At 46.3% G+C, this 23252-nt stretch overlaps 1 protein-coding gene across 4 annotated transcripts in view; it reads right to left on the bottom strand.

The window, feature by feature from the left end:
• Positions 1-23252, bottom strand: part of LOC117434005 (tenascin) — a 70514-nt gene that overhangs the window by 21029 nt on the left and 26233 nt on the right. Inside the window, exons 5-10 of one of the 4 annotated variants that reach the window (XM_059009132.1) lie at positions 19688-19841; positions 18757-19026; positions 14058-15938; positions 7472-7594; positions 2863-2985; positions 1072-1215 (exon numbers count right to left, since the gene is read on the bottom strand). In XM_059009132.1, coding sequence (XP_058865115.1) covers positions 1072-1215; positions 2863-2985; positions 7472-7594; positions 14058-15938; positions 18757-19026; positions 19688-19841 — 2695 coding nt within the window. The remainder of the gene's footprint in view (positions 1-1071; positions 1216-2862; positions 2986-7471; positions 7595-14057; positions 15939-18756; positions 19027-19687; positions 19842-23252) is intronic. The other 3 variants (XM_059009133.1, XM_059009134.1, XM_059009135.1) reach the window with 3 other exon arrangements.

Genomic DNA, 23252 nt, shown 5'->3' with positions numbered 1-23252 from the left:
GCATAACACACTGCCAATAACACACTGTGAATAACACACTGCCAATAACACACTGCCAATAGCACACTGTGCATAACACACTGCCAATAACACACTGTGAATAACACACTGTGAATAACACACTGTGAATAACACACTGCCAATAACACACTGCCAATAACACTGTAAATAACACACTGTGAATAACACACTGTGAATAACACACTGTGTATAACACACTGCCAATAACACACTGCCAATAACACACTGTGAATAACACACTGTGAATGACACACTGCCAATAACACACTGTGAATAACACACTGTGCATAACACACTGTGAATAACACATTGTGAATAACACACTGTGAATAACACACTGCCAATAACATACTGCCAATAACACACTGTGCATAACACACTGCCAATAACACACTGTAAATTACACACTGTCAATAACACACTGCCAATAACACACTGTGCATAACACACTGTCAATAACACACTGCCAATAACACACTGCCAATAACACACTGTGCATAACACAATGCCAATAACACACTGTGAATAACACACTGTGAATAACACACTGTAAATTACACACTGTGAATAACACACTGCCAATAACACACTGTGCATAACACACTGTGCATAACACACTGCCAATAACACACTGTGAATAACACACTGCCAATAACACACTGTGCATAACACACTGCCAATAATACACTGTGAATAACACACTGCCAATAACACACTGTCAATAACACACTGTGAATAACACACTGCCAATAACACACTGTGAATAACACACTGTGAATAACACACTGTCAATAACACACTGCCAATAACACACTGCCAATAACACACTGTGAATAACACACTGTCAATAACACACTGCCAATAACACACTGTGAATAACACACTAAATAACACACTGTCAGTAGCACACTGTCTATAAAAGACTGCCAATAACACACACAATCAAATGCAATCACACACAAGACACCAACAAAAAATTACATAATCACACAATCACACGCTGACAATGCCACAATAACAGTCGTAATCCTGCTCAATCCCATTATTCACCTGTCATGACGACTCCTGTGATTGGCTCGCTCTCGTCCATTCCCCTGACAGACATCACGCTGACCTCGTACCGTGACCCCGGAACCAGTCTGCTCAGTGTGACCCGCGACTTCCTGCCCTCGACAGTAACACTGTGGGGCTCCCCTGGGGGGGAAGGGGGAGGTAAAGAGATAGTACTTCCATTGTTTAGGCTTCAATTATTATATTCAATTAATCACAGTTAACTTCTGTGATTAACATGTTAATTTCTTTGGCGATTCATTTTTTTCGCGCACGTTAATCACACTCCTCTTGTCTTGAGCGTCTCAGCATACCGTAACTCATTCCCTGTGTCACCAACATACTGGAGCGCACGCAACGCAGTGAGTGCAGTTTGCGTTTGTATAGAAGGTTAGTCACAGAACTGCATTGTGGAGGAAAGTACTAAAAGTGAAGGACTTGAATGGAAAGTTTATTTAAAAAAAAACAAAACCTTCTGACACATCGACTGTGAAATTGAAGCTTTCAGGATCACAAACATAGGCTACATCTAATCTGGAGCCCCATCTGCGTCCTAAACATGCTTTCACTGCTCAAAATACACCAAAATACGTTTTCAAACAGGATTTAAAAGATTCAATTGTGCTAGCATTCCTGATGTGAATCGGAAGCCAGTTCCCGAGACGAGGGGCATTATAACTGAATGCCCCAGCTCTGACAGAGTTCAAATGAATTTTACAGACTGTCAAAAGATTAGCATTTTGCGATGTCAAGCAATAGATTTCTTAAATCGCTTGACATCCCTAATTTTAAAGATAATTAGCACTTCTTTAAATAAGAACATAAGAACATAAGAAACTTTACAAATGAGGGGAGGCCATTCAGCCCATCTTGCTCGTTTGGTTGTTAGCAGCTTATTGATCCCAGAATCTCATCAAGCAGCTTCTTGAAGGATCCCAGGGTGTCAGCTTCAACAACATTACTGGGGAGTTGGTTCCAGACCCTCACAATTCTCTGTGTAAAAAAGTGCCTCCAATTTTCTGTTCTGAATGCCCCTTTATCTAATCTCCATTTGTGACCCCTGGTCCTTTTTTCTTTTCTCAGGTCAAAAAAGTCCCCTAGGTCGACACTGTCTATACCTTTTTAGGATTTTGAATGCTTGAATCAGATCACCGCGTAGTCTTCTTTGTTCAATTTTTTTAGCCTGTCTGCAACGACATAAGCTACTAACAACCAAACGAGCAAGATGGGCTGAATGGCCTCCTCTCGTTTGTAAACTTTCTTATGTTCTTATGTTCTTATGACATGCCTTTTAAATCCGGGATAATTCTGGTTGCTCTTCTTTGCACTCTTTCTAGAGCAGCAATATCCTTTTTGTAACAAGGTGACCAGAACTGAACACAATATTCTAGGTGAGGTCTTACTAATGCATTGTAGAGTTTTAACATTACTTCCCTTGATTTAAATTCAACACTTCTCACAATATATCCGAGCATCTTGTTAGCCTTCTTTATAGCTTCCCCACATTGTCTAGATGAAGACATTTCTGAGTCAATATAAACTCCTAGGTCTTTTTCATAGATTCCTTCTTCAATTTCAGTATCTCCTATATGATATTTATAATGCACATTTTTATTGCCTACATTGCCCACATTGTTATTTGCCATGTGTCTGCCCAGTTCTGAATGCTGTCTAGATTATTTTGATGATCTAGAAATGGGGGGGCAGTGATAATGTTAATAAAGCTAATAAGAGGTAAGAGTACGGATTGCAAAGCCTGGTTAGCAGTGCTGTGTAGAGCACCGCACCCACCTTCCTGTGAGTGAGTGTAGGTGATCTTGAAGCTGTCCACTGGGGCTGAAGGGAGCCTCCAGGTGACCCCGACAGTGGTGTCAGTGATGTTGCTGAAGGAGATCTCTTGTGGGACATCAGGGCCTGTGACACAGACACAGACACTTAGAATCACCCTTTAGAAAACTTACAGTCATTTTCATAAAGGAGCACCCAATAAATTTACCAAACCAGATATAATCCACTTTTAATTTAACAATTTGTAGGTAGTCTTAAATTATTTTTTTTGTTTTAGAACTGTATTTGGTGTTTTTTCCCTTTTACATCAAAATTGCACTCATGATGATTTGGAGTAAATAACTTTGAAAATCTAGCCCTCAGTCTCTGTAATATCACCATTCCCTAATCCAGCACTCCCTCGATATCTCAGTCTCCCTAATCCAGCACTCCCTCAATATCTCAGCATTCCCTAATCCAGCACTCCCTCAATATCTCAGCATTCCCTAATCCAGCACTCCCTCGATATCTCAGCATTCCCTAATCCAGCAATCCCTCAATATCTCAGTCTCCCTAATCCAGCACTCCCTCGAAATCTCAGTCTCCCTAATCCAGCACTCCCACGATATCTCATTCTCCCTAATCCAGCACTCCCTCGATATCTCAGTCTCCCTAATCCAGCACTCCCACGATATCTCAGTCTCCCCAATCCAGCACTTCCTCGATATCTCACCATTCCCTAATCCAACACTCCCTCGATATCTCAGTCTCCCTAATCCAGCACTCCCTCGATATCTCAGTCTCCCTAATCCAGCACTCCCTCGATATCTCATTCTCCCTAATCCAGCACTCCCTCGATATATCATTCTCCCTAATCCAGCACTCCCTCGATATCTCATTCTCCCTAATCCAGCACTCCCACGATATCTCAGCATTCCCTAATCCAGCACTCCCACGATATCTCAGTCTCCCTAATCCAGCACTCCCACGATATCTCAGCATTCCCTAATCCAGCACTCCCTCGATATCTCACATCCCCTAATCCAGCAAAAAAATATGGAGTCCTGTATTTTCCTGTGTAAGGCTGGTTTATCAGAGGTCTGAGAGTGGGCAGTGTGTGCAAAGAATTGAAAATGTCTTTGACACGGCAGTTTAGTGCTTTGATATGGTAGTTTAGTGCTTTGATACAGTATTTTAGTTCTTTGATATGGTAGTTTAGTGCTTTTGGCCAATTTAGAGAGCCATTGTAAATCCTGAAGATATTCTGCAATCTTGGAGAGCCATTGTAAATCCTGAAGATATTCTGCAAGCTTGGAGAGCCATTGTAAATCCTGAAGATATTCTGCAAGCTTGGTGAGCCATTGTAAATCTTGAAGATATTCTGCAAGCTTGGTGAGCCATTGTAAATCCTGAAGATATTCTGCCAAAGAAGACTACTTTTGAGTCAGAAAGGCTTCAAGTTCCCGTTGCAGTTCATACACATGGAGTAGCACTTCACCATGGGATAACCATCGCACTTCGGTGTGTAAGAGTAAACACTCATTATTCCCACACAGTGGCCCCACTGGAGTCCATGTCCTGTCACTCACTCGTTTAGAATTCGAAAGATTTCAGCACCGGTGGTATTTGCTGCAGTTCTTCACAGCAGAGTAGATCTTCGTGAAACGCACCTTCATATACATAGCGCACATAAACAATAAGAATTACACTATTAGAAATGTCAGTCGACTCATCCAACTGCAATGCAAACCAGCCTGATGTTTTCACTTTGTCTTATCAATTGTGCTTCAATATCTTCTGCAATGTCAGTGACTCCACGTTAGACAGTATTATTTGACAAAGGAATGCAACTCACTTTTTTGGCAGCCGGTATCACCCAAGACTTCATCTATTATTGAAGGTATTATTAATTCTTCACCAATTGTGAATGGTGATTTGCATTTGGCTATGTGATGGGACAGCAGGTATGACGCTCTTAACACACCTTGATTTGTTGCTGTGGCAGCATGCAGTAGTTTCTGTTGTGCCTTCACTTCATCTCGCTTCCAATGGAAGAATTCCACTGGCTTCTCTTTTAGATTTGGTCACGTTCTGCTATCTGCCACGACTAAGTACTGTGAAGACGTGCGCACCAACTGTGAAGACGGGCAGCACCATGGCAACTGAGGTCAACTCAATTAAGGCACTCCAGGGGGAGAAAGTAATCATGATTTTTATTTATTTATTTTATTTTACTTTTTAAATCCCATGGACTGGTAAGGAAGCTGTCACAGACTGGTCATTGAGAACCTGCTCTAGGGGACACCCAGCCCAGGTTGAGAAGCCCTGGTCTAACTAGAGGACGCCCAGGTTGAGAAGCCCTGGTCTAACTAGAGGATGCCCAGGTTGAGAAGCCCTGGTCTAACTAGAGGACGCCCAGGTTGAGAAGCCCTGGTCTAACTAGAGGACGCCCAGGTTGAGAAGCCCTGGTCTAACTAGAGGACGCCCAGGTTGAGAAGCCCTGGTCTAACTAGAGGACGCCCAGGTTGAGAAGCCCTGGTCTAACCAGAGGCCGCCCAGGTTGAGAAGCCCTGTTCTAGACTCTAGAGTACACCCTGATTGAGAAGCCCTTGTCTAGACTTTAGAAGATGCCCAGTTGTGCTCTGTGCAGGGGAGAGTGCCTGCAACAGGTCCTGTCACTCATTCACTGTTTTCAGTGTTTAGTGTCTATTTTGTGTTTAAGTTGGATAGCGAAACAAACAGGGAGTGCTGCATTACCTTTCTTTACCTGATTCGAGTGACTGTAGCTACAAGATCCTACCTGCTGTGCACTTCCATTCATTAAGAAATACTAAAAGAAACAGAATCAGTTCAATTCGTCTCACAGGTGTGGTTTTGAAAGATGATATTGTAAAGATGCATTTTTATTGTATAACTTCTGGTGCTGCACTTAGTTTGAAGTGAGTTCACAGTTTTGTGTCTTACTTTCAGGAAATCTGTTGCACTTCCTAGGTTACCTCATCAGTGTGTGCTGGGCTACTGGCTCGGTGTCACTCACAGGGAGGGCAGCAGCTAGCTGGTTTATTTCACCTCATCAGTGTGTGCTGGGTTACTGGCTGTGTGTCACTCTACAGGGGGAGCAGCAGCTGGCTGGTTTATTTCACCTCAGCAGTGTATGCAAGCAGAGATCTCTACTTAATCAATAGCAGAACCAGATATTGTGTTTTCAATGAAAATACATGTTTGCTTTAACACAGGCTACTTTCAAACCTGCATGTTTGAGATCTGTGCAACGAATAAGAGGTTGTTTGTTGTCTATTGAGTTCTGTATTGTATATTGGGTCTTGTATTGTCTGTTGAGTTCTGTATTGTATATTGGGTCTTGTATTGTCTGTTGAGTTCGGTATTGTCTATTGAGTTCTGTATTGTATATTGGGTCTTGTATTGTCTGTTGAGTTCTGTATTGTCTGTTGAGTTCTGTATTGTCTATTGAGTTCTGTATTGTATATTGGGTCTTGTATTGTCTGTTGAGTTCTGTATTGTCTGTTGAGTTCTGTATTGTCTGTTGAGTTCTGTATTGTATATTGGGTCCTGTATTGTCTGTTGAGTTCTGTATTGTCTATTGTGTTCTGTGTTGTCTATTGGGTCCTGTATTGTCTGTTGAGTTCTGTATTGTCTGTTGAGTTCTGTATTGTATATTGGGTCCTGTATTGTCTGTTGAGTTCTGTATTGTCTATTGTGTTCTGTGTTGTCTATTGGGTCCTGTATTGTCTGTTGAGTTCTGTATTGTCTGTTGAGTTCTGTATTGTATATTGGGTCCTGTATTGTCTGTTGAGTTCTGTATTGTCTATTGTGTTCTGTGTTGTCTATTGGGTCCTGTATTGTCTGTTGAGTTCTGTATTGTCTGTTGGGTCCTGTATTGTCTATTGTGTCCTGTATTGTCTATTGTGTCCTGTATTGTCTATTGGGTCCTGTGTTGTCTATTGAGTTCTGTATTGTCGATTGGGTCCTGTGTTGTCTGTTGAGTTCTGTATTGTCTATTGTGTCCTGTATTGTCTATTGGGTCCTGTGTTGTCTATTGAGTTCTGTATTGTCGATTGGGTCCTGTGTTGTCTGTTGAGTTCTGTATTGTCTATTGTGTCCTGTATTGTCTATTGTGTCCTGTATTGTCTATTGGGTTCTGTATTGTCGATTGGGTCCTGTGTTGTCTATTGAGTTCTGTATTGTCTATTGGGTCCTGTATTGCACTTTAAATAAAACACATTTGTGCTTCAACAAGCACGGTTTAAAATTAAGGAAAAAAATGAGTCAAGAATTAGTTTGTAAACTCTGAAAATGAAATGAACTGTTCATGATGTTAACTGTTTCTTTACTGTTAGCAATGTAAGGTTTGCAACTGCAACAGAGCTGACTGCAACAGAGTATATTTCTTGCACTAATGAATTGACTGAATTGCATAAATGAGAGAGAGAGAGAGAGAGAGAGAGAGAGAGAGAGATTGATGATGGTCTGTCTTTCCTGATCCCCCTCGTGCACATGCCTGTAAATGGGTAAATGGGACAGATTTAAATGAAATGAACGCTGATGAGAAGAGAGAACATCATTCCCCTGGAAACAAAGTGAGAGTGTGATGTCATGCCCTCGCCGTGGTTACCTGGAGCACGTCCGTTACCCAAGCCTGGCCTTGGCCCCTCCCCCTCTCCCTCCTCCTCCTCCTCTTCCTGTGACTGGTCGATCTGTGTAATCGTGGGCAATGCATTTTCTACATTGGGTGGAGCTAGAAATGTGGGTGGGTCAGTTTAAAGAGGTGAGAAAAAAATACACATTGAGAGACACACACACACACACACACACACACAGAGACACACACACACACAAACAGAGACATACACACACACAGAGACACACACACACACACACACACACACACACACACACACACAGACACATACACACACAGAGACACACACACACACAGACACACACACACACAGACACACACACACACACACAGAGACACACACACACACACAGAGACAGACACAAACACACACACACAGAGACACACACACACACACACACAGACATACACACACAGAGAGACATACACACACACGAGACACACACGAGACACACACACACTGAGACACACACACACAGAGACACACACACACAGAGACATACACACACACAGAGACATACACACGCACACGAGACACACACGAGACACACACACACTGAGACATACATACTGACACTGAGACACACACTGAGACATACCAACACACACTGAGACACACACACAAGAGACACACACACAGAGACATACACGTACTGAGACACACACACAGACACTGAGACACACACAGACACTGAGACACACACACGAGACACACACACAGACACTGAGACACACACTGAGACATACACACACACATGAGACACACACACACTGAGACACACACTGAGACACACACACACTGAGACGCACACACTGCTACACACACACTGAGACACACACACTGCTACACACACTTACACACACACTGAGATACACACACTACACACACACTGAGACATACACACACTGCGACACACACACTGCTACACACACTGAGTCAAACACAGACACACACAAACACACACAGACGAGGGACATACACAAACTCATACATTGAGACACATGCACACACTAACTCACACAAACTCTGAGACACACACACACACACACAGACATTAACATATAAATTGAGACACACACACAGCACACGCACACACACACACTGAGATGCACACACACACAAACACACTGATAAACACACACAGGAATCCCCTACTTGATACTAATTGACTTTTTAAATTAAACAAATGAGGATCTAAACTCCTGTCACATAATTAACTAGAGGAGCCTCACAAATAGAGAGCACTGGGGACACCCCAGTATAGAAGTAGTATAGCACCCTATCCACTCAGAGCCCTGTGTGATCATCCCTGCACTCTCAATACAGCGCCCTGGAGTTCAGAGCTTCATTAAGAACCTATCCACTCAGAGCCCTGTGTGATCATCCCTGCACTCTCAATACAGCACCCTGGAGTTCAGAGCTTCATTAAGAACCTATCCACTCAGAGCCCTGTGTGATCATCCCTGCACTCTCAATACAGCGCCCTGGAGTTCAGAGCTTCATTAAGAACCTATCCACTCAGAGCCCTGTGTGATCATCCCTGCACTCTCAATACAGCACCCTGGAGTTCAGAGCTTCATTAAGAACCTATCCACTCAGAGCCCTGTGTGATCATCCCTGCACTCTCAATACAGTGCTGGAGTTCAGAGCTTCATTAAGAACCTATCCACTCAGAGCCCTGTGTGATCATCCCTGCACTCTCAATACAGCGCCCTGGAGTTCAGAGCTTCATTAAGAACCTATCCACTCAGAGCCCTGTGTGATCATCCCTGCACTCTCAATACAGCACCCTGGAGTTCAGAGCTTCATTAAGAACCTATCCACTCAGAGCCCTGTGTGATCATCCCTGCACTCTCAATACAGCACCCTGGAGTTCAGAGCTTCATTAAGAACCTATCCACTCAGAGCCCTGTGTGATCATCCCTGCACTCTCAATACAGCGCCCTGGAGTTCAGAGCTTCATTAAGAACCTATCCACTCAGAGCCCTGTGTGATCATCCCTGCACTCTCAATACAGCACCCTGGAGTTCAGAGCTTCATTAAGAACCTATCCACTCAGAGCCCTGTGTGATCATCCCTGCACTCTCAATACAGCGCCCTGGAGTTCAGAGCTTCATTAAGAACCTATCCACTCAGAGCCCTGTGTGATCATCCCTGCACTCTCAATACAGCGCCCTGGAGTTCAGAGCTTCATTAAGAACCTATCCACTCAGAGCCCTGTGTGATCATCCCTGCACTCTCAATACAGCACCCTGGAGTTCAGAGCTTCATTAAGAACCTATCCACTCAGAGCCCTGTGTGATCATCCCTGCACTCTCAATACAGCGCCCTGGAGTTCAGAGCTTCATTAAGATGAAAGAACGTGTTAATGGCATTCAGAAGGCAGGTTTAAAGGAATGCTTTGTTATACCCCTCTCTGAGTCTGCAGAATATTTCATTGTTTTATTTGTATTATTATCTTTAATGAGAAAGCGGCTTCATGTATTTATATTATCTTTAATGAGAAAGCAGCTTCATGTATTTATATTATCTTTAATGAGAAAGCAGCTTCATGTATTTATATTATCTTTAATGAGAAAGCAGCTTCATGTATTTGTATCACTGCCCCTGATCAGTCTGTGTTGCTCTGGCTGTGAGTTCAGGAGCTGCTCTGATCAATCTGTGTTGCTCTGGCTGTGAGTTCAGGAGCTGCTCTGATCAGTCTGTGTTGCTCTGGCTGTGAGTTCAGGAGCTGCTCTGATCAGTCTGTGTTGCTCTGGCTGTGAGTTCAGGAGCTGCTCTGATCAGTCTGTGTTGCTCTGACTGAGTTCAGGAGCTGCTCTGATCAATCTGTGTTGCTCTGGCTGTGAGTTCAGGAGCTGCTCTGATCAGTCTGTGTTGCTCTGGCTGTGAGTTCAGGAGCTGCTCTGATCAATCTGTGTTGCTCTGGCTGTGAGTTCAGGAGCTGCTCTGATCAGTCTGTGTTGCTCTGGTTGTGAGTTCAGGAGCTGCTCTGATCAATCTGTGTTGCTCTGGTTGTGAGTTCAGGAGCTGCTCTGAGCAGTCTGTGTTGCTCTGGCTGTGAGTTCAGGAGCTGCTCTGATCAGTCTGTGTTGCTCTGGCTGTGAGTTCAGGAGCTGCTCTGATCAATCTGTGTTGCTCAGGCTGTGAGTTCAGGAGCTGCTCTGATCAGTCTGTGTTGCTCTGGATGTGAGTTCAGGAGCTGCTCTGATCAGTCTGTGTTGCTCTGGCTGTGAGTTCAGGAGCTGCTCTGATCAGTCTGTGTTGCTCTGGCTGTGAGTTCAGGAGCTGCTCTGATCAATCTGTGTTCCTCTGGCTGTGAGTTCAGGAGCTGCTCTGATCAATCTGTGTTGCTCTGGCTGTGAGTTCAGGAGCTGCTCTGATCAGTCTGTGTTGCTCTGGCTGTGAGTTCAGGAGCTGCTCTGATCAATCTCTGTTGCTCTGGCTGTGAGTTCAGGAGCTGCTCTGATCAGTCTGTGTTGCTCTGACTGAGTTCAGGAGCTGCTCTGATCAGTGTGTTGCTCTGGCTGTGAGTTCAGGAGCTGCTCTGATCAGTCTGTGTTGCTCTGACTGAGTTCAGGAGCTGCTCTGATCAGTCTGTGTTGCTCTGAATGTGAGTTCAGGAGCTGCTCTGATCAGTCTGTGTTGCTCTGGCTGTGAGTTCAGGAGCTGCTCTGATCAGTCTGTGTTGCTCTGGCTGTGAGTTCAGGAGCTGCTCTGATCAATCTGTGTTCCTCTGGCTGTGAGTTCAGGAGCTGCTCTGATCAATCTGTGTTGCTCTGGCTGTGAGTTCAGGAGCTGCTCTGATCAGTCTGTGTTGCTCTGGCTGTGAGTTCAGGAGCTGCTCTGATCAATCTCTGTTGCTCTGGCTGTGAGTTCAGGAGCTGCTCTGATCAGTCTGTGTTGCTCTGACTGAGTTCAGGAGCTGCTCTGATCAGTCTGTGTTGCTCTGGCTGTGAGTTCAGGAGCTGCTCTGATCAGTCTGTGTTGCTCTGACTGAGTTCAGGAGCTGCTCTGATCAGTCTGTGTTGCTCTGAATGTGAGTTCAGGAGCTGCTCTGATCAATCTGTGTTGCTCTGGCTGTGAGTTCAGGAGCTGCTCTGATCAGTCTGTGTTGCTCTGGCTGTGAGTTCAGGAGCTGCTCTGATCAGTCTGTGTTGCTCTGGATGTGAGTTCAGGAGCTGCTCTGATCAGTCTGTGTTGCTCTGGCTGTGAGTTCAGGAGCTGCTCTGATCAATCTGTGTTGCTCTGGCTGTGAGTTCAGGAGCTGCTCTGATCAATCTGTGTTGCTCTGGCTGTGAGTTCAGGAGCTGCTCTGATCAACCTGTGTTGCTCTGGATGTGAGTTCAGGAGCTGCTCTGATCAGTCTGTGTTGCTCTGACTGAGTTCAGGAGCTGCTCTGATCAATCTGTGTTGCTCTGGCTGTGAGTTCAGGAGCTGCTCTGATCAGTCTGTGTTGCTCTGGCTGTGAGTTCAGGAGCTGCTCTGATCAGTCTGTGTTGCTCTGACTGAGTTCAGGAGCTGCTCTGATCAGTCTGTGTTGCTCTGGATGTGAGTTCAGGAGCTGCTCTGATCAGTCTGTGTTGCTCTGGCTGTGAGTTCAGGAGCTGCTCTGATCAGTCTGTGTTGCTCTGGATGTGAGTTCAGGAGCTGCTCTGATCAGTCTGTGTTGCTCTGGCTGTGAGTTCAGGAGCTGCTCTGATCAGTCTGTGTTGCTCTGGATGTGAGTTCAGGAGCTGCTCTGATCAGTCTGTGTTGCTCTGGCTGTGAGTTCAGGAGCTGCTCTGATCAGTCTGTGTTGCTCTGGATGTGAGTTCAGGAGCTGCTCTTCAGTTCTAGTTCGTTGTCATGTGTGATGTAGGGAAGCGTCTTTATATTAGAGCAGCAGCATCTCCACAATGAAACTGGATCCAATGTGGCACACCACTAGAGGGCGCTTTGCTGATCTAGCCTATGTTACATAAAGAAGCCGTCTAATAAACAAATAAAAAATAAAATATTCTGTAAATTCTGAAGGTGTAAAGTTCCTTTAAATAATGTTTAAGCTCGACAACCATGAACACACACACAGAGACAGGAGTTCATTTGTCAAACAAAACCACGACAGCATCTTGGAAACAAACTGCGAATGAGGCTCTGGCAGAAATAAAAGAAGCTGCTCAAGGGTGGCCAACGACAACCACACCCTGGGCATAAGGAAGGAAAGATGCTGATGTTAAGGGCCAACCATGATACTACCCTGAGGTTAATGAGGAGAAAGAAGAAATATGAATATTAATAATGATCATAAGAGGATAATGGTCACACATAATCTTACCCTGGAAAAAGGGAGAAGGATTCAGTGATGTGCAAGGATGATTTTGCCCTTAGGTAAAATGTATTTTAAAAAACTGAAGTAGACAAACACGTTCAGCCTCTTTCCCTTGCTAATAAAACTGAAACGTTGGCCAACCATTTGTTAACCCTGTAAAAAAAAGAGTTGCACAGTTTTTTTTTATTTTAACCTTGAGTTCTTCCAGAGCTAGAAAAAAAGACTGTTAGCTGAGGTGGCCAAACATCATCTTACCCTATTTCCCAGGACACCATGGACTAAAGACTCAATGATGGATGACAATGACCTTTCCCTGAGGATAGCAGAGAAGAAGCAGGATCAAGTTTAGCACAGCATGTGCATGAATATTAATGTGATCTGATTAATATTCATGAGGAGTTAAAACTGAGATGAATACTCATGCGAGACTAAACAGCATACAATTATACTACTTTTTTTCAAAATAATCCAACCCATTTTTTGACAGAAACGAAAGTTCCATTTCGGTCACATTGTCTCTTCAGGCAGCTTTTTGCCATCCTGAAAAGGTCTGGAGCAGGTTTTGTGTTTGGAAGTTTGAAGCATGTTATAGCTTTGAATCAGCATGCTGGTCTTATTCCAGATGTAACTCAACAGATACATTTGGGTCTGCTGATGGTGGCCTTAATACTGAAGTTTACATTGCTGTCAAAATGAGCAAATCAGGAATGAAAAAAGTGGCCTTAATTGAGAGGCAGCTTAAAGCACTGGTTTCACTGTTTTCTGAAAGGTTCAGAATCTCTATTGTCATTCTCATGACTGCACTGTAATCAATATGTGACCTGCCATCTGTGATGAATGATATGAATATTCATGAACTCTGGACCACTGCACAGCACAGCAGACACTGAAAGGATACAAAGGGCTTGAGTGATGACTAACCATGAATTAACCATAAATTCTTACCCAGACACGTTGTTGGACGACAATGAAATACAGAGGAGGAGAGCGGGACTGAAGAAAGAGAGACAGAGAGAGTAAGAGAAGGAGAGAGGGAGGGGAAAGAAGGGTGATGGGGAGAGAAAAAGGGAAAAGATAGAAAGATAGTGAGATGGCCAACAATGGACTAACCGTGGAAAGTACAACCACAAAAAAGCAAAACAACTAACAAGATCCAAGAGAGACTCAACACACCACACCCGCAACTCCATCCAAACACTTCCTGTCATTAAAACACAACCGGGAAAGAAGACCCTGCTCCCAAATACCTGTGAGGGCTGTGAGCCTCTCGATCCTGGACCTCTGTCCATGGGACGTCCCAAACACAGACAGGGTGTACCGTGTGGCGGGCTTGAGACCCCCAATGAGGGCAGAGCGTGCCTCCCCAGACAGGACTCTCTTAACAGGGAGACTCTGGGCCCCGAATTCCTTGTGCATCACCACGAAATGAGTGAACTCTCCCTTCTGTGCTACCCAGGACACCAGCATGCTCCGAGAGGTAGCGTTCCTGACCCTGACGTCTTGTGGCCCCCTGTCATCCCCTGGGGGGCCCTGTAAAGGCTCCCCTTTCGGCTCTGTGATGGTTTGCCGTCCATTTTGGGGAGCAGGTGCCCCGATTTTGGGTTTGCGTGACCACAAATCCACCACCCTAGTTCCCTGGTGTGTTTGGTGCCCTCTTATGATAGTGTCAGTGCTGGCATCTTTGGGTAAGGCAGAGGGTAGATTCCTCTTTGGTGCCCTGTTGATGAATCTGGTGACATCCTGGGCCATATTCTCCTTGGTCTGGTTGTCTCCTATCGATGGTCCCACATGTATGAAGATCCCATGGATAGTGGGTCTAGATTTGGAGGTAGGCTGGACCGCAGATGCTTCTGGAGATTGCTGCTTAATGGGATTTAAAGTTGGATGAACAATTTCGGTAGAGTGAGGTTTGTCTGTTTTGGTGGTCAGAGAAACAAACCCTTCCTTGGTCTTCACCTTCAGAGTTGTAGGAATAATTGTGGTGGATTGAGATTGATCTAGAAGCGTCAAGACTTTCTCAGGTTTGGGTTGGGTTGAATCTGGAGACTGTTTCTTAACAACTTGGGTTGAAGCTGTAGGTATACCTTTGGCAGTTGGAGAATTCTCTAGAGGTGGCAGGACTTTGTCTGGCTTGGTTCTAGATGCAACTGGAGATGGCTTCTTTAGAACAGGTTTGGGAACTCCAAGAATCTTTTTCGGCAGGGAGCTCCTGTCGATTTTCAATCTGGTCCCGTTCCTGCCCGGGAAAGCTGGCTTTAACTTCCCTCTCACCGCCGGACCCACAGGTCTGACCCCCGACTCGTCTTCATTAAGCTTCACTTTGATTGTCTTGGCGTCGTTAGCTCTCTGGTGAGTGGTAGGTGAAGGTCTGTTCTTAGATCCATTGACAGAAGCTCTCGGCTCCATTGCGTTTGAGTTTGCAGTGGGTAAGACTGTATGTTGTGGTCCAGGGTGCGGGATGGGGGGCTGCACCTCGCCAGGCGATATAGAGGGGACCATTCCAAGATTTTCAGGTTCAATGGAGGGCAAACTAGTAGGTGCTCCCTCAAGCAGTCCATCCAGGTTTGGAGAGACTTTGGGGGAGGAGATGTTGTGCAGGACTTTGGTTGCTTTGGTTGGAAGATCTGCATATGGAACCTTCTTGGTTTTTGAAGTTTCTTTCGATGAAGGCAGTGTGGGTCCTGGTGTTTCCTTATCAGATGGTGTTTCTTTGCTCTTGTACTGAGTGGATGGCTCTTCCTTGATTTTGGTTACAGCCGGTAAAGAACCATTTAGATTCACCTGTGAGATTTTTCCAGGTATTTTTCCAGATTCAGTCTCAGCATTCTCCAAAGTAGAACTATCTGTCGGGAATTTCCCCAAATCTTTGCTGCTGGTGCCATTCAACTCTCCCCTGGGAGAGGAAGCAATGACCGTCCCTGGCCCCTGAGCTTTGATCCCGGGTAGGACCCATTTCTTGACCGCTTTCGTTGGGGGTCTTTGTTGGAGGACCTTCTTTCCACTGGGGGGCGTAGTTGAGGTTCTGTTGGCTTTGGGGATCACCAGCTTTCTTTTGAGGGGTCCTTGGGTTTCCTTGGTAACCATGTCCATAGCCGGATCGGTCAATCGGTCATCAGTTATCGACCCTGCTGTAGTGAGCAATCAGCGTTGGTAACACACAGACACTACTAACAATACTACAAAAAGCTATCTTCAAAATATATTCTGTCTACCTCTTTATACACTGGTTGTAAAGGCACATTCTGTCCTGTAGGGGGCCTTTTTTACTGTCAACTTTCCTTTTTATGGTGTTTGCAAAAAGTCAAAAACAATGTTTTTAAAATTATAAGTCTGTGCTGAGGCTCTTTGACTCAGGAGGCTAAGGCTCAGGCTCTGCTAAGGCTCTTTGACTCAGGAGCTGCTCTTCAGTTCTAGTTGCTGCCACAGAATTATGTAACACGTGGCTAGATCAGCCAAAGTGTATTTATAGACGTAGGCGCCATCTAGTCATCTGCTACTTTGGATCAGGTTGCCTTTAGTTTTGCTGGCAATACATTATCTGTGCACTAGGTGGTGCTGTTGCTTACTAATACAAGGACACTTTGGTTGATCCAGCCTACATTACAGATAACAGGCAACTAGAACTGAAGAACAGCTCCTAAGTCAAAGCAACACAGACTCAACAAAAAATATCTAAAAACACATTATTTGAGTGATTGCAATAATGACCTCTCAGAATGATTGCAAACGTCGTAAAAAGGTAAAAGGGCAGCAATAAAACAAACTAAAATCTGCAGATACTTAGAAAGCATGAGAGGATGTTATATTCCTAAAAACTGGGGAAAACCCCATGAAGTTAGAGCTGTGAGTCTGTTCCTCTGGGTCCTGTGAGCTGGGTGAATTCAAGGGGCAGAAACCTGCACAGAGAACAATGAAAATTAGAAGGATTTATTATTATTATTAAAATTCATCCTGCAGAAGTAAACGACAATGGAAAAGAACAGGTAAAAACTCTGCGTCTGTGTGTCTGCCTATGTGTTTGTCTGTCTGCCTGTGTGTCTGTGCGTCTGCCTGTGTGTCTGTGTGTCTGTGTGTCCGCCTGTGTGTCTGTGTGTCTGTGTGTCCGCCTGTGTGTCTGTGTGTCTGCCTGTATGTCTGTCTGTCTGCCTGTGTGTCTGTCTGTCTGCCTGTGTGTCTGTCTGTCTGTCTGTGTGTTTGTCTCTGTCTGTCTGTCTCTCTGCCTGTGTGTCTGCCTGTGTGTCTGCCTGTGTGTCTGTGTGTCTGTCTGTCTGCCTGTGTGTCTGTGTGTCTGCCTGTGTGTCTGTCTGTGTGTCTGCCTGTGTGTCTGTCTGTCTGTCTGTCTGCCTGTGTGTCCATCTGTGTGTCTGTGTGTCTGCCTGGGTGTCTGTGTGTCTGCCTGTGTGTCTGTCTGCCTGCCTGTGTGTCTGTGTGTCTGCCTGTGTGTCTGTGTGTCCGACTGCCTGCCAGCCTGTTTATATGTCTGCCTGTCTATCTGGTCTGTCTGTCTGTCTAAAAGCTAGACCCCTGTGTTATGGTATCAAGGTAATTTGTGTAAGTATTGTAGTTTCAATAACTGTATGTGTATCTAATATATATATATATATTATATATATGTCTATCTATCTATCTATCTATATCTATCTGTCTCTTAATACATCTATATAATTTCTATGGCCATCTGTGTTTTTTTGTCTGTTTGCCTGTTTGCCTATTGACCTTTCTGTCTATCTGTCTCTCTGTTTGTCTATAATGTTGTCTGTGTCTATTAATCTACCTGTTTGTCTGTTAATCAGATTTGTCTATGTTTGCCTGTGTGTCTATCTTTCCCTCTGTCTGTTAATTCAATCTGTGTGCAAATCAAATTATCTTTCTGTGTGTCTATCTATCTATCTATCTATCTATCTATCTATCTATCTATCCATCTATCTATCTATCTATCTATCTATCTATCTATCTATCTATCTATCTATCTATCTATCATTTCTATGTCTGCAGTACCTATTTGTTATCGACTTATCTATTTTCACTGTAAAGCTGAAATCACTGATACAGTAGACAGCAGTGGGGATGTATCTGTCTACAAACAGCAGTTTGACCAAGGAACTCAAACTGATGCCTGACAGAGAAACAGAAATAAAGACAAGAGAGAGTGCACACCTCCCCTTTAAGAGAAGAGAGAGTGCACACCTCCCCTTTAAGAGAAGAGAGAGTGCACACCGGCCCTTTAAGAGAAGAGAGAGTGCACACCTCCCCTTTAAGAGAAGAGAGAGTGCACACCGGCCCTTTAAGAGAAGAGAGAGTCCACACCTCCCCTTTAAGAGAAGAGAGAGTGCACACCGGCCCTTTAAGAGAAATCATATCAGCATTGGAAAGCCAGCACACTCTCCTGTCCGCCACTCTGCGACTGGAAAAAATCAAAACAAGGAGCCGCTGTTAATGAGAAAGTTCACATTGTTCATTAGGGCTGTTGTAGTTTCTCCCTGTGTGTTCTGTGGTTGAACCCTGATTGGGATATTTCACTGGAGTTTGCTATTCTAGCCCATCGCCACAGATTCTATGGTCAAATCCCTATATCCTTCAATATCATTTCTATAGCCATTTCATTTAAACTTCCCACTCCAGTCATGTTACATCATTATAAGGCAATTTAATTTTAGCGTGTCACTGGTCCTTCAGATCATTATTTACTTCATTAGAGCATCTGTATGATTGATATGGCTGTTCCATTGGTCTGTCTCTAGAATGTCTGTGGCTGTTTCATTTTATCTCTTCACTCTACAATTTCTATGGATTTTTAATTTCCCCTTGTCAATCTACTCCTCCTGAATTGTTTATATGGATATTCCACGTGACTGCTACCACTCTAGTCCTCCAGTGTCATTTCTATGGCTGTTCCACAAGCCTACGTCGCCCGCACTGTATTCTTTCTATGGTGGCACCACCTACCGGCCGTGGCCTGTGTCCTGGCAGGCACGCTGCGACTCCGCCCCTTCTCAGCCACCAGTGTGATGTTGTACTGTCGCCCCGGGACCAGGCCGGTGAGGTGGGCGGAGTCTCTCTGGGGGGGCAGGTCCATGTCTCCTCCACGCCCCTCCCCCTCGCTCGGGATGAAGGAGAGGTGGTATCGATCCACACTGGAAACTGAGCGATCCCATTGGACCACCACCTCGCCCCCCGTCGCCTTGATGACACGCAGGTTCTTGGGGCCTCCGATCACTGAGGGGGGGAGAGAGAGACGGGGGGGGGGGGTTAATTACACAGATCTAAGATAATCATTACAGTAAAATCTGATCTAATATTCATGAAATATCGTAGATCCAACATGTATTCTCTTTAAGTGTGAGAAAAACAGTGGGAAGAGTGAGAACATAAGGAATGAGAAGGGTGAGGTGAAGAGTGAGTACATGAGCAATGAGATGGGTGAGGTGAAGAGTGAGAACATAAGGAATGGAATGGGTGAGGTGAAGAGTGAAACATGAGGAATGGGATGGGTGAGGTGAAGAGTGAGAACATAAGGAATGGAATGGGTGAGGTGAAGAGTGAGAACATGAGGAATGGGATGGGTGAGGTGAAGAGTGAGAAGAAGAGTGAGGTAATTAAGAAACATTAAGAGAATTAGAAAAAGAAGACTGAGAAAATGCATCAACAAAACAAGAAGAGGAGACAAAAAGAGTGAGAAGAATGAGGTGAAAAAAACATACTGAGACTGGGCATAATGAGAAAAGTGAGGTAGAGAGTGAGAAGAGTGAGAAGAAGAAAAACAAGTATGAGTAGAGTGAGAACAAGAGTGAGCAGGCGGAGAAGAAAGTGAGAAAAAGAGATGGAGAAGGGGAGGGAGTGAGAGGTAGAAGAGTGAGAGTGTAATGTGCTCCCTCACATGTTGTGAAGTCAATAGAGGCCTCTGGTCCCAGCTCCTGGTTGCGCTCGGATCTCAGAGTCACTCGGTACTCCTGCCCGGGAGCCAGTCCTGTCTGAGTATAGCTGGAGACCCCGCCCACCAGCCGTGAGGTCAGCTTCTCATCATCCTCCTTCTGTAAGGGGACAAAAAGGAGAAACTAGAAGAAACTGAGTCCAGCAGAGAAGCGTTTCAGCTAGTGCCTCCACCAGTGTTATTGAAACTAGAAGAAACTGAGTCAAGCAGACAAGCGTTTCAGCTAGTGCCTTCATCAGTGTGACTGAAACTAGAAGAAACTAGAAGTCAAGCAGACAAGCGTTTCAGCTAGTGCCTTCATCAGTGTGACTGAAACTAGAAGAAACTAGAAGTCAAGCAGACAAGCGTTTCACTGGAGACATTGAGACAGACTTGTATTATTATTTAATTGTATAAGTTTCTCTTAACATTACTGCATAAACCACTGGGTGGGTCTTCTTTGGGGAAGACTCCAGAAAGCAGGAAGGCAATGCAGTTTGTGGAATGACCACTAAGGGTGTGTGTGCGGCGCTTGTTCCTGTCCCATCCTCTCAGGACCGTGAGAGAGCTTTCTTTTTCTCTCCCCAGATGGAGAGCAGACCTGCTCAGTTGAGTCGGCAGCATTCCTGTGACATGTCGTACACAGAACACAGCTGGGCTCTACATGCAACCAGAGCAGAGTAATTGAAAGCAACTGGCCCAGAGCAGAGGCCAGCCAGGGATGACACAACCACAGTGACAGAGCCAGAGGAGCATTCATAATATTAGCCATTGTTGCTCAGCTGCTCGAGACACTGTCCAGGGCTGTTTGTTAGGGTTGTGCCAATACTCGGGATCTCCAATGAATTGCCTTCAAGAAGTATTTGTTGGCAGGTATTAATTAAATACTTTTATTAACGTGTTCATTTCAAAACAAGAAGAGCTGCCTTTTCCCTCACCCTTGCAATTGAATACAAAGCAATGGCAATGAATGCACTTCCGCACTGAGTGTTTCAACAGCTGATTGGAAGTGAAGTTCCCTCTCATCCGGGACACTGACATTCTGACTGCCGTACAGAGGCTGTGAACTGACAGTGTAAATGTGTTGCGAAACTAGAAAACGCAACTGATTTGTCACGTAAATGATACCTTTTGTTCAACCTAACTCCAGACCTCTCCCACGATCTCCGGCAGCGAAACTGCTGCAGTGGGAGCAGGTCTCCGGACCTCCCCCACGATCTCCAGCAGCGAAACTGCTGCAGTGGGAGCAGGTCTCCTGACCTCCCCCACCTTCTTCGTGGCCGGCAGCTCCCCTTGGTGGGGTTCTGGCCACAGTACTTCCTGCTGCGATGCGGAGCAACAGGCAGCCCCAGGCGATGCGGAGCGGCTGGCAAACCCAGGCGATGCGGAGCGGCTGGCAACCCCAGGCGATGCGGAGCGACAGGCAACCCCAGGCAATGCGGAGCGACAGGCAACCCCAGGCAATGCGGAGCGACAGGCAGCCCCAGGCGATGCGGAGCGACAGGCAACCCCAGGCGATGCGGAGCGACAGGCAACCCCAGGCGATGCGGAGCGACAGGCAACCCCAGGCGATGCGGAGCGACAGGCAACCCCAGGCGATGCGGAGCGACAGGCAACCCCAGGCGATGCGGAGCGACAGGCAACCCCAGGCGATGCGGAGCGACAGGCAACCCCAGGCGATGCGGAGCGACAGGCAGCCCCAGGCGATGCGGAGCGACAGGCAGCCCCAGGCGATGCCAGACAGGCATCCTTGGGCGAAGCGTGGCAAGCATCCTTGGGCGAAGCGAGGCAGGCATCCTTGGGTGAAGCGAGGCAGGGAGTCAGGACAAGCTGGGGTGCGGGTGTTGGCCCTCTTCTTGGCCTCTGCAGCCGGGCGGTTCTTCCCCGTGCTTCCCTCAGCAGCCTATGCAAGGGCTGCTGAGGACCACCAGCATCTAGTCCTGGTCCTTCTGGTGAAGGGAGAGGCAGCTTCTGCTACTCTCCCCCTGATGGTGATGGAGGCAGGCAGCTCCCGCTTCTCTCCTCATGATGGTGGGGAAAGTGAGACCAGCAGGCATTCATTCTCTGCTGGTGGAAAGTGAGACCAGCAGGTATTCACCCTCTGCTGGTGGATGGGGACCCAGCAGGCATTCACCCTCTGCTGGTGGACAGGGACCCAGCAGGCATTCACCCTCTGCTGGTGGACAGGGACCCAGCAGGCATTCACCCTCTGCTGGTGGACATGGCGGAGGCAGAAGCAGCTCCTGCTGCTCTGCTCCTGCCGGTGGAGGTGGGAGCAGCGTGTAGTCTCCTGGTGACGGAGGTGGGAGCAGCGTGTAGTCTCCTGGCGACGGAGGTGGGAGCAGTGTGTAGTCTCCTGGTGACGGAGGTGGGAGCAGCGTCTAGTCTCCCCCTTTTGCAGGGAACTGGTGCTGCTCTGCCTCTCTTGCAGGGGACTGGTGCGGCTCTGCCTTTCTTGCAGGGGACTTGCCTCGGAAGGGGAAACCAGCAGGCATTCTTCCTCTGCTGGTGGAGATGGGGACAGCAGGCATTTTCCCTCTGCTGGTGGAGATGGGGACAGCAGGCATTCTTCCTCTGCTGGTGGAGGTGGAACCAGCAGGCATTCTCCCTCTGCTGGCAGCTTGGGTCCTAGGGCTGTGGAAGCCCCGACTTCCCTCTCTTTGGGCTGTGGACGCACCGACTCCTCCCTTTTGGGCTGTGGACGCACTGACTCCTCCCTTTTGGGCTGTGGACGCACCGACTCCCCCCTCTTGGGCTGTGGACGTTCAGGCTCCCCCCACTCAGGCGTAGGACGTTCGGGCTCCTCCCACTCAGGCGTAGGACGTTCGGGCTCCTCCCCCATCTCTAGGAAGGTGCAGCTGGCCATGAATCCTCCTGCTGGAGACCCTGCTACCTGGGCTGCTGTTCCACTTATAGCTGCCTCCAGGTAGCTGAGGACCAACTCCACACCTTCCTCCCAGGTGCTTAGGGTGTGTTCCCTCTCATAGGCCTCCCATCGCTCCCTGTCCATCAACCACAGGATCCGGATGGCTACTGGCATAGACTGGGCCTCCAGCCCAGCATTTTCCAGGATCCAGTCCTGTAGCTTGATGTAGTCATCTGCCATTGCACCCCCACTTTTTTTTTTTTTTTGGTTGGTGTTTTTTTTTTTTTTATTCCTGTAGTACTCTCTCTGGCCTGAGTCTGGAGTCGCTGTCGTCCCGGTTCTGACACCACATGTGACAGGCTGGCTGCAGGGAGGAACTCAGACCAGAGAGAGAGAAACACACAGACAGACGGTGGTGATGAATAGCTGAGTGCAAATGGTAGCACTCAGCGTTTATTAACAAAATAAAAGGTTTAAACAGAACACAAAAACAGGACACGGCACTTGCGGCCAAAATAAAATAGACAAACAAAACGTACTAAACAGTAAACAGACACGGACAGACAAACGAAAGACGGTGAGTGAGACACTTCTTTTCTTCTTCTTCTTCTTCTTCTTCTGTTTACCTCCTTCTCCACACGCGTTCTCCACTCACCGAACACCCAA

Source organism: Acipenser ruthenus, chromosome 38 (genome assembly GCF_902713425.1).
Source record: "Acipenser ruthenus chromosome 38, fAciRut3.2 maternal haplotype, whole genome shotgun sequence".
NCBI lineage: Eukaryota > Metazoa > Chordata > Actinopteri > Acipenseriformes > Acipenseridae > Acipenser > Acipenser ruthenus.
The sequence above is the reverse complement of the archived record's forward strand: the minus strand, read 5'-3'. Positions and strand labels throughout refer to the sequence as shown.